Genomic DNA, 12,149 nt, shown 5'->3' with positions numbered 1-12,149 from the left:
GCGTTGCATGTACACAGCTACACATGCACACATCACTTACCTGATCCTGTCTCTTACCCCTAGACACCTCAACAACGCACATAAGTATTCAGTCAACACAGGTTATGTATGCAAGTGTGTGTGCAGGCATGTATTTACACAAGGAGGAATCATTTAGTATTTCTCAGCAGAGTTCAAGCTGTAGGGGAAAGAGATGATTATGATGATGAAGTCTTATGATGATGATTAAGTTTTATGATTAAAGCGCTGCCAGGTCTCTCACTGTCTGCCTAGCTCTTGCATGGCTGTCTGGAAGAGAGCACAGCACGTTCCTAACTCAGAAGGTTGTTCTGAGGGTAAGTTGTTAGTAAGTGGTTTAGATGCTGCTGAGATGGAGGTCACAGAAATGAGCACTGAAGAGTGATTTTAAACAACAGCCTGGTCCTTCTTTCAAATGATAATATGGGTTCCTGCACATGGAACACAAATAGAAATTGTTGGAGTAACATATTTAAATCCAAAAAGTATCAGATACCAATTATCCCTGGTGCTGATGACATCGGTTTTCTGAAAGGCCTGTGGAGCAGATTTTTGGGCAATTATTGGTCTTTCTTTGGTGTGGCTTCACCTTGTTTTTCGTTCGGCTCATTTTGGTGTCTGTTGAGAAGCATCTTAGTTTCAGAGTAGAAAACATTTTCTGTGTGATGACATAGGCATGATGATACCAACAGCTTGTGGCTACTCCATGTGCAGCTGCTCAGAGGGAGGAGATGTTGAGTGGCATCTGCCTCATGCCAGGTGCAGACTGAGAGAAGAAGGGTCAGAGAGAGAGCAAGCAAGTACCCATCCATGCCTGTGAGCAGGGGAAAGGCAAAGTGATGAGCCACAGCCTCAGAAAGTAAGAACTAAAGGACTGAAGAGCCATTTCCTATTTTACAAGTAAATACCTCATGGGATTTTACCCCTGGCTGAATCCTGTTTGTATTTTTTGGTATTTTTTGTCTGGCTGGTAAACCGTGTATTCCTGATCCTTTGTATGCCAGGCTGTGATGCAGAGGTGCAGGCTGAACAGCTGGTGCTTTCAGTTACATTCTCTTTTCCTCTCTGCTGTAACCTGTGGCCTCAGCCCACTCAGCTGTGTTATGGAGCAGTTTCATCTCTGTGTAGAACAGTGTTTTTGTTTTTTTTTTTTCCAGGGCCTATAAACAGAAATAAAACTACTGCTGACTTTAGACTTGGCTTTATGGATGACCTAATTTGCAGAATCTGAATTCCCAGTAGAATGTACGTCTCAGGCCAGATGCTGTAAGATGAGTTAGTATACAAAGGTGAACTGAAATTGAGTGAAGGAGAGGAGAACTAGAGCTTAGGGTCCTAGCTGCATCTTGGAAAAGGGAGTTTCATTTACTGTTTGTGAGTTAACGTAATCTCACTGGTCAGTGTTAAATATCCCATATCTAATACTTGAAAAAAAACGGTGATTTCTTTGATAGATTGTTTCTGCTTTACAATACAATAACTTGTTTGGAAATCCAGATGCATATACATTTCTGTATATATGATGTTTTATATATATATATGTGTGCACCTGTATAAGCACCTATTTAGTCATATACATGATTTGCAAATGTATGGCATATAGATTGAAATATAGTGTGTCTATGTATATACGTGTAGATGTATAAACATGACACATGTATCTATATTCTGGCTGCTGTACACGCATTTGGAGATTATCACCAATGATTATTTTCTTGTCTGTAGTACTTACAAATTTAAGCAACTTCTTTTTGGATTCATTTAGCAGCAGCAACAGAAGAACCTGAGGTGATTCCAGATCCAGCTAAACAAACAGATCGAGTGGTGAAAATAGCAGGAATAAGTGCTGGAATTCTGGTATTCATCCTACTTCTCCTTGTTGTCGTATTGATCGTCAAAAAAAGGTAAGAAAAATATCTGTGTTGATCACTCTTTTATTCTCCATGTGAAGCAATAACTAAACGAGGATTTTTTTGTAAGTCCTTAAAGAAAAGGACCGGTAGCTCACACCAGTATTTGGATGAGTTATTTGTGTTTCTTGTTTTTGCTGTTGTTCTTATGGTGGATTTAAGGAGATAATTTATTTTTATTTGGGATCCAATAGCTATGCATTTTATCATAGTTATTTATTTCCAAGCAGTTTTAAGTTCCAGTTAGAGGAATGTACAGAATATTAAAGTGGGTGCAACTGAAATTCATTGAGCCTTTTTTTTTATAAAACAAAGAAAAAAAGAATAACTTACTGCACTTTTCATGTTGTAATCACCTAATGAGTTTGGTTTTCTATATGCAGCTCTGATGAATTATTTGTATCTGTATGTTATCCAACTTGCAAAATAATGTAATTTTATACTTCTATTTATGCTCTTGTTAACCTGGAGTTGTTTCTTAAAAATTATACTACATCACTGTAAAACTATCTAGCGAGTCCTTAGTGCATGAAATCGTTTAAAAGTGTATTAATTTGAATGAATTTTAAATTTTTTTCAGTGCTTTCTTAGACAGTAAGCAATATCGCCATCTTCTGGCATCGTACAATGCTAACTCTGCATCCGAATGCTCCTACCTATAGGGTAAATGGTGCTACCCTATTTCTCCTCGGTCTGTTTTTAAAAGTCTTGAATTCTCAGTAGTCGAAACTCTTTTAACTGGGCATAAAAGTTCATAACATGGCTCTGTAAATCTGTAGCTATAGCACTGGAACCAATTCGTCTCTATCTGTGCAGCCCCTCCCTGACAGGTCCCTTTTGCAGGGCACAAGCTGATTTCTCTCAGAACGATTAGCATTTCTCTCAGACCGAGACCTTTTGTCTTCCAGTGGGTTGTATGTTGCATTCACTTGCCTTTTGCAGAAGTCTTAATGAAAAGTGTGTTTGTGATTGCAAATGTTCCTATGAAATGCAGCTTACTATTATTTTTAAAGATTAAGAAAAAAAAATGTAAATTGTGCCTGAGATCATTCTATATGTTATAATTACTGGTTTGCATTAGAGTTTTTTTAATTTATTGCCTCTTTACAATTATCCCTGGAGATATATAACTTGGAGAAGAAACGTCTGCATTAGAAACATTAGGTATGCTCATAGTGTTCTGTGTTAGTTAGCTACATGTGATTTTTTTCCCAAAAGTGCTTTTACTTTTCTCTGTCGTTTACCTCTGTGGTTGAGAATTAACACATGCAAAAGGTCCAACTCATCATATGCAAAGAAGGCATACAGTCAATTTTATTTGCACAACTTCTGAAAAACAAACCAAGTTGGTTTTCAGCTTTCAGGAAGAAATCTCTATTTTATAGCTTTATTGCAAGGCATATGCTAGGGGAGTATCATCTTCTCAGTGTGAGTTGCAGTCCACTTATGTATAAGAGAAGACTGTGTGTTTGCATGTATGTGTGTGAGAGAGAGAGAGAGACTGTCTACCACTGTATATTGTCAGTCACTTCCAGAGGGGATTGACTAGTTCTGCAGGTAACCAAAAATATATGCTTTAAATTCAGTGTGTTCATTTTTCCTATCCATTTTACCTCTTGCCTTCAGAGTCCTTTTAGACTCGTAATTTCCCTGTTGAATTGTTTGATAAAAGTAAGTTAAACATGTCCGTGAAATGATACTTTAAAATTTCCCCCTTTTTCCCCCTTCCCTTTTCTGCACCTGTGAAGTCAGTATCCTCTTAGGAATGATACTCAATCATCATTCTAAAGCACATAACATTTCGAAACTCCTGTACTATTTTGTATTCAAAATAGGTGAGAAATTAACCTGTTTAATGAATCTTTAATGTTTGGCAATTTTTCATCATGATAGTTTAATTGGTAGTCTACCGCGTATGTTAGAGGTGTGCCATTCCCTCCCCACCGCTTAGGGAAAGTGGGCGCTTTTTTCCTTTTTTTTTTTTTTTTTTGTTGAATACCAGCTTTAGTCAAGGTCTCTTATGAAAAGCATAGAAAGCCTTTGCATACCTGAGTTAATTCAGTCCATCTAGTGAATGAGGGCAGTCCACACAGTGAAGCCAGGAAGGGCTGTAAAACCCCTGACATATTCACACGTAGGACAGCACACTTCACTTAGTTGTGGTGGGTCTGAAAACCGATCCGTCTGAGTCATCCTCTGTAGTGTACATATTCAGTGATCCATTATGTAGTATCCCTTTTGGTACCCGAATTGACCACGGCTTATTACACAGAAAAGTCAATAAAACAATGGTTTCTGCATTTTCATTGGTTTATTAAGTCATATGCACAGCCATCGCCATCTCAACCTGATTAAATGCAGCATTACGTTTTATTGAAAAATGGAGTACTAAGCAGTTTTATTCACAAGTTTGAGATGTTCTAGGCTTTGCCTGACCATTTCGTACAAATTGGTTTGAAGTCTACCCGAATGAAGCTCTTAACAGCTCTCACAGAGTTTTACTGGAGTTATCAAACCAACTAAGAAAAGGGATACTGCATCTTTAATAAGCAATGCCTTTTTATTTTCAAAGTCATTGTTGGACTATTTCCAAATGTCCTTCATTTCCTTCCATTTGTTTACCTTCCATGTTTTTAATGCTTAGCATGTCTACATCAGCATTTCCAATTGTAAGATTTTAAAATAGAAAACATATGTTTGCATTCAGGAACTGTGTGGTATATATGTCAGTACACACATATCTCTTGTAACCATGCATTCTTGCATTCTTTGAAATGTGTGTACTCATATAGCTACATATAGTACACATACAAACATATGCATATACACCTGTGTACTGATAAAGATGTTAAAATGAATGACATGTAATTTGTTTTCTGATTAAATGTATTTATTTAAGGCAATCTTTGGTTTTTGTAATTGAAAAGTGAAAAGCATATTTACTGCACAAGATTTGTACACAGCTGTTCATTTGTCATGACATCTAGGTGGTAATCATTATATTATGCTGAACTGCATGTTGAAACTACACAATCCATTTAATTTTCAAATTTTTTGGCAATAGATGAAATCTCAGCATGTAATTTGCTCAAGTGATCTTTCCGAAAAACAAATCATTTTTATGTACTAGTTTATTTTTTTTTAATTGCATGGCAAAGTAAGGCTAGTTTGTGCATGAGCAAGTTGAAATGCTAACCAAAGAAACATGAATTTTTCAGTTTTTTTTTAAACGCACATTTCTCTGCTTTATTGAATGTGACAGAGTCACGCTTCTCATTCACCATTGCTTCTCTTTTTCCACTGTCTGTGATTTGCTTGCCAGGAGGAGCTACTATTCTTACTCCTACTATCTGTAAGTAGAATACGGGTGACTTACTATTTTACATATTTTAAAGATGCAGTATCCCTTTTTAAAAAAGAAAAATTCTCTATAATTTTCCTAAAGTTTTATTGATAGTTACCTTTCTTTATTCTCAGGCTTGAAAAAAGGCTTGTTCCATTGTTTCTGTTATTCTTACCCTGCGGGGTTTTTTTTAAAGGGATATTGTATTTCTAACTGTATATTGAGACTTTGCTTTTTGCTACAGTTTTTCTCATAACTATCATTTTACTTTATTGTAATCATAATTTAATTTGCATTCTGAATCACAGCGACACATCACACTGAGGGAAAAAAAATCTGTACCCATTTCCTAGCTAGAGACCGTGCTTGTAAATCAAAAACTTCTTTCTTAGTGTATCAGTTAGCAGGAGTCATCCTGTGCAACACTTTTCCTATGCAGATTGTAGGCAGATGCTAGACCCTCATAAACAGTTCTCTGCCCTACCAATAGCAGAGCAAATCTGCCTCTGCAGGTATTTCTTTTTACAGAAATATTTTTTGGGAAGATGTCAGCACCTATTGCTTGTGAGGTGCTTTGCGTACTTATTTTAAAGCATGGATCTTACTTTATGGCATTGGTTTGCGTAAAATTTTGCTACGTTGAAGCAAAACTGGCCTTTTTTTCTGTACATGTTGACCAGACGAGTTTCTGTGAGCGCTGCAGCAGTTTTGGCTGTGATTGAGCAAAGCAGTTACACACATTCTTAATTTTAAATACATGCATAAAGCCCTTGACTTCAGAGGAGATCTAAGAGTGCTCCCAAATGCTTTGATGAACCAGATGTGTCTGACAGTGATACTCTTCCACATTTTTAAGGATATAGTTGACTTCTTTAAATGAATTTAAAATTAGAAAAAATAAAGCTCTGCTGGCTTAGCTAACTGCCATTCTCCACTTTATTGTGACAAATTATAACTTCCTTGTTAAATAACAATTGCTTCAGCTCGAGATAATTAACCATGCAGTTTCATCCTATGATGGAGCACTTTTCCCCTCCAGCTCCCACTGAAACACCCACCTGTGCAGGTTCACCCAACTGCATCCTTTAGCAGATAATGAGAATCATTTACACTTTCTGTCAGCCTGAAGTACTTTAACCTAACGATTTGCTTAACTATCATGAAGTATAGATTGCATGCCTTTAGCCAAGTGAAGGAAGGGGGAAAAAAAAGGAAAGGAAAAGAAAGGAAAAAGAAATCGTCAAACCCAGAGGGAGCCAGGAGCTGCTAACAATAAAGCTGTCCTCCCATTTCCCAGCAGCATTGGGCTGCGGTGCTGCAACACAATGGGCCTTTTTAGGAGCTGAAGCAGAGCATAAGAAATAGAAAGTAGCTACTGTAATAAGCTAATAACTTGAAAGCCTTAATAGCTGTTGATTTATTTAGCATAGCTAGCAAGTTTTGTTACACAGTGATGCTTCAAAGAAGAGCTTAATGTAGTCGACAGATGCGATGTAATAGTCTTTTTGTTCCATTTCAGAGGTGGCGTTAGGAAAAAGGCGATCTTCAGTGTATAGAGACTGTTTGAAAGGGTTTGAAACTTAGAAAAACCAGTCTGAACTAGAAATGCCATTTTTGTGAAAGCTTTGATAGCATTCAGAACAAGTTATAAAACTCAAGCAGTTTCTCTTCTGGAAGTTCTGATGGTTTTCATTTGCTTGACCAGAGAGTATCGTTTAAACCAACTTTTTTTAAGTAAATAGGAATGTGTGAAGTAAATCAAGAAAATAAAGCATTTTAGAGGAGATAGCCTGTCCCTCTCACTTTTGTTTTTTAGTTTTTACTGAACAACTAATACACAGAGAACTCCCAATGTACACTGCAAGGGTTTGATGAAAAAATGTTAGCTTTGGAAACCAACTTTGAGATTTTTATAGCGAGGCATTTATCAAATAAAAATTTTCCAATTAGTCTATCTGTAAATGGGAGAAAGAATGGGGGATGGGGGGAATAAAACAGGGAGATGAGTCTGATCAGTGAAAGAATCTTTCCTTATTCTCATGAGTGCTTTATACATCTGTACCTTTCTTTGTGACCCCTTGTTGTTCACCAAGACTCTTAACCTAAGAAACAGTCCTAGCATTTTCTTAAATATGCAAAAATATTAAATGCTTCCTTTACTAGAGGGTGGTTTAAATCTTTTCTGGTGGATGTTCCCGGGACTCAACAAATAAATGGATGGATTATTTACACTAATATTCTTTTTGCCACGAGTTTGACACAGAATACTAAGTTATCAGAAGAAACAGCAAGCAGTCTTTTTACTTAGAGAAATGTAAATTAAGCACTGTCTAAACAGTTAACAGGATATTTCATGATATTTTATGCAGAAAAAGCTTGTGAAGCTGAACTATGTTTTAAACCTACATTTTCAAGAACCCAATATTTTCAGTGATGATAGTGTCTCTCCCACGTGGTATCACATTTATCCGAATAAGCAGGTTGGCTGTGTAATTCATTGCAGTCACTGCTTCAGGTGAAAATGGGGAGATTTCAGAACAGTCTGATATGTGTCACAGGTTCCTGCAGAACCAAGGTGCACTTCATGCTGTTCTGCATACTTCCCTCTACTTGAGGTATATGCTTTAAGAATAGTAGACTTTAAGCTATAATTACAATATTTTATCTGCTTCCATCTGACTTCTGAAGACAGGAAGAATCACTTCCAGTTCTTCATCAAAAGGAAAGAATTGAGAGTTATTTCTGAAGTATGCACTTTTAGGGCGTCGACTGTTAATCGGCTGTTTAGTTGCTGTTTGACTGTGATACATTCAGAGTGTAAGACTGTTAATGTTAAAATTTAATGTGCTCCCAAACTGCATGAAGGGATAGAGTGGTGAGGAGGGGTGTTGTTTGTTTTTTAAAGAACCAAGGTTCAGTGTCAGGAACAAAGTGTGATGTCATGTTGTGACTTGTGTACTGAATGGGAAGAACAACTTTTAGCTTAAAAGGTAGTATGAACCTGTATTGAATAATTATGTTTCTTTTGTTACTTCATAGTGGTTTTTGACTAACAAAATAATTTAGAAGGTTAAAGGATTTCTTCCTAACAAAGCAAGCAAGGGAAATGAATTATCCGTTTATAAAATCATAACACAAATTTAAATGGAGATGGTTGATAAAACTGCATGCACAGATGCTTCATATTTATCGTTTCAGTTAAAATGTAATTATATTCTCTAATTTATTTGTGTTAGTGTAATTACTCCACAGGAAAAAAAAATCTTACCAGAGTACAGAAGTTAGCAATTCCATTACAGCATTTGTGTGTGTACAGAAAATGCGCGATTGTGACTCATAGCAGGATGCATAGTTTTATCAATTTCACTCTGGAAATGTTGTACGCAGGAAAATCAGCCAAACTTTTCAGTCACTCATGATTATAGATAATGATTACTGTAGACATCGATGTTCATCAAATATTAAGATGCCTTGGGGTTTTTTTTTTGGCTGGGCAGCAAACTTGCAAAGAAACGCAAGGATGCCATGGGGACCACCCGCCAGGAGATGACGCACATGGTGAATGCTATGGACAGGAGTTACGCTGACCAGAGCACCCTGCATGCAGAGGATCCCCTTTCAATCACATTTATGGACTCTCATAACTTCAGCCCCAGATGTAAGTATGACAGAGATGGATACTCTGGACTGCAGGTGAATACAGAAACTCTAGTTTCTAAGGAAGATTTTTGTGAGGCTTTTTGTGAACACTGGTAAACTCAAAGGTTGAGTAAGGATATTCGTATGTTATCCTTATTAGTATGTGGCCAGTATATATTTACATGTACTTTTACAATACTTTTACAATACTTACATGTACTTTCAGTATGCGTTGGTACTTGTTTTAGGGAAAATATTGCTCTTCTAGAGTATCTCAATTATAATCTGAAATTGAGCGTATTTGATACCAACATGCTGAATACTACTGCGTAACACCACATCTGTAGTGAATAATAATATGAGGTCCAAATTAATTTATTTCTTTTGGCAGTAAGGACGTTGCAACAGAAGGGAACTGTCAATTTCCATTGCTGTTTCCGAAGTTTAGGAAAAAGCTCATTAATATATCTGCAAATTTGCTCAATAGACTTGCCAGCTATCTGGTTTTGACAAAGTTTGGCAGTTTAGGTTTCTGACTGTTAAGTGTCTGGATTATATCTACCATTGTCCAGCGCTCCTGCCTAACAGCATCTGCACTGTGCCTTGCACAAAAGCAGGATGGTCCACTGGTGGACTCTGAATACCTCAAAACTAGTGTGGAAGTTATCAAAGAGACACAGTTCTGCCATGGAGCTGACAGGAGCCTGACCTTCTCACGGCCACATGGACTTGTGGCTTGGCTTTAAACAGATCTGAACAGCCTGAGCAGCTTCTGAATTGCCATCTTTTGGGAATAGCACGCCATCTCCCTTCTCTTGCCTCCTGTACTACTTACTGTGCTTGAGCAAAATGCATCCCTTAAGCCTCTTAAGTTCTTTCCTGATTGTTGTAAGGGAAATGGATTTTGGAGGAGAGTTTATTGCTCAGTTTATTGAAGCTTGTCAAGCTGTAGAGTAGTAATGTTTTGAATGTCTCCTAACAAATTATAAATGAGAGTTTAGTATCAGCCTGTGGGTTTTTCTACACAGTTTTGGCTGGAACTCTTTGAAAATTCTCCAAAGTTTGATGCCTTATTGGCATTGGAATTTGTGGAGGCAGATTTGTGAGGACAGTTCAATTTGGACTAAGTTATGGTGAATCCCAGGCAAAGTATCCACCAGGAACCTATTAGTGAGCCAGGGCTGCCAGTTACTTGGGCAGCCTTCCAGATGGACTCACATGATGCCAAGAACCTGTAAGCCACAGCCACCACAGCTGAACTGGTTGGTTAAGAAAGAAGTGTGACATCACTATTTTCCAGCATCCCTACGTATGCGATTTTTTTTGTGTTGGAGGATTTAGTTCTCCTGACCATCGTCTGTGCTGAGGCAAAGAACCTTCCAAGCTTCCAGGGTTTCCTGCTCTGCAACAAACTTTTAGACATGTTGCTTGAGAACTGGAGCTCAGTATTGTCATAGAGCTGTTGATATTTTGAATTTTTGTTCCAGAAGGAACAAAAACAAATTCTGGATTCTGCCATTTCTGTCCAAAGCAGCACATTTGTTTCTCTATGGTTCTAGTTGTGTTAACAAATGATAAAATTCTGTGAATTTTATTCAGACATCTGCGTCTCTGTATCCGTGATTTTCCTAGATCCATTAAGAGAAATATCTTTGGCATTGCACATAAAAAATGCTGTTAACTGTAAATATGTATGTATTTTTTTTAAATTACCAGGAAGACCATTTTATTTTGAGATGAGCTATTCAAGTATTACATGAAAGAATAGGTTTAAAAGGAAAGGAGTTGATTCTATGAAAGTGAACCTTTATTGTGAAGCAAAAGAACAATAGTGAAGGAGGAGCCCTTTCAAAAACTAAATTGCATGTAATGTCTTCTTTATTTCATTTCAGTAAGAATCTCTTTGCCTTTATCATTACATTTCTGAAGTCCAAAATCACTGCCTTTCATTGCTCTTTTATACAGGATGCTTTCTGGGACTTTGTATTCTTTCTGGTTTTTAGCTGTAACAAAATAAATGGTATTTAGTTATCACTTGGTTATACTCTGAAGTATATTGTTTTTATTCTTAAAAGTACACAAACTGAGGGTAATGTATTTCTTCATGAGCTTTGTTTTCCTGCAGTGCCCAATGATCCACTTGTGCCGACAGCTGTGTTAGGTGAGGACCTTAGTCCTTCATTATCCATTCCTGCATGAGTTTCATCTCCTTGCATGGTTGAATGTTGAAACAGCTTGGTTTGTGTAAAAGATAGCTATGCTGTTGTCAGAAAATACACTCAGTTTATCAAATCAGAATTAAACTGACACTGCTTTATGCTTTATTATTTCATGTTCTCATTAAGAAGTTATTCCTAGTCAGAGCTAACAAGAATAAATGAGGAAATAGGTAAATGAATATTCAAATTGAGTTCCAATGAATGGACATGTGAAACCAGAACCCCATTAAAAGATATATAAAAATAAAATTCACATGATCCATATTAGCATTCTTTGGCACCTGAAACCTAACAAGAATTAACAGAAAAACTTCTGTAATATGCAAGAAGAAACAACTTTTCACATTCTGTACAAATATTCCTGTATACCTATATTAATTACATATTTCAGTTGACCTTAACTAGTAAATTTTTCAACTTCGCACTTACTTTAAAAGAACAATGGATGGGCAGAGTGGCCAGGCTGCTTATTTCTATGTCACATCTAACACTGAATACATTTTTAGAGGTTTTTTTTGAATATCGAAAGATAAAAGTATAATTTGTACCCAAGTTTGTGGTTTGATAAATGCAGTATGCAATAATGAGTTTGAGTCAGTTGCTGAGGTTATTTTAGAGTAAAAGACAAATATCAGGAAGTGGACATGAATGTAAACTGAAGTTGAAAATCAGATTTCTGGAAGTAAAGCTTAAAGGGACCTGGAGGCAATTTAATCCCTCCTCTGTTTTGAAATGGGATATTATACATATAATATAGACTCTTTCTAGCAGTTGATTGTCTATTACATTTTAGAAATTTGTCATGAGGAGAATTCTGCTCTTGCAGTGGCATGTTCCAGTGCTTTGCTCCTCCTAAATAAAAATAAAATACAGATCTGTATTTTAGTATTAATAGAAGCTCAAAGCTCAGTTTTCTGAGTATATAGTTACTAACTGGATGTTACTACTGAGCATTATTAATGCTCACTCCTGGTGTTTCCTAACTAGGCTAATCTAGACTAAATCTTCATTGCTGTGGCT

The 12,149-nt window shown here is 36.7% G+C and overlaps 1 protein-coding gene across 1 annotated transcript in view; it reads left to right on the top strand.

Moving 5' to 3' along the window:
- Window positions 1-1,783: 1,783 nt before the first annotated feature.
- The window catches only part of PTPRK (protein tyrosine phosphatase, receptor type, K), a gene marked incomplete at its 5' end in the record, with an annotated part of 38,205 nt that continues 27,839 nt past the window's right edge, over window positions 1,784-12,149 (top strand). Inside the window, 4 exons of the mRNA XM_009869041.1 lie at window positions 1,784-1,922; window positions 5,251-5,280; window positions 8,769-9,001; window positions 11,036-11,071. Of these exons, the coding sequence (XP_009867343.1) occupies window positions 1,784-1,922; window positions 5,251-5,280; window positions 8,769-9,001; window positions 11,036-11,071 (438 nt within the window). The remainder of the gene's footprint in view (window positions 1,923-5,250; window positions 5,281-8,768; window positions 9,002-11,035; window positions 11,072-12,149) is intronic.

This window comes from Apaloderma vittatum, unplaced genomic scaffold (assembly GCF_000703405.1).
Source record: "Apaloderma vittatum isolate BGI_N311 unplaced genomic scaffold, ASM70340v1 scaffold115, whole genome shotgun sequence".
Taxonomy (NCBI): domain Eukaryota; kingdom Metazoa; phylum Chordata; class Aves; order Trogoniformes; family Trogonidae; genus Apaloderma; species Apaloderma vittatum.
This window is presented reverse-complemented; position numbering and strand designations above follow the sequence as displayed.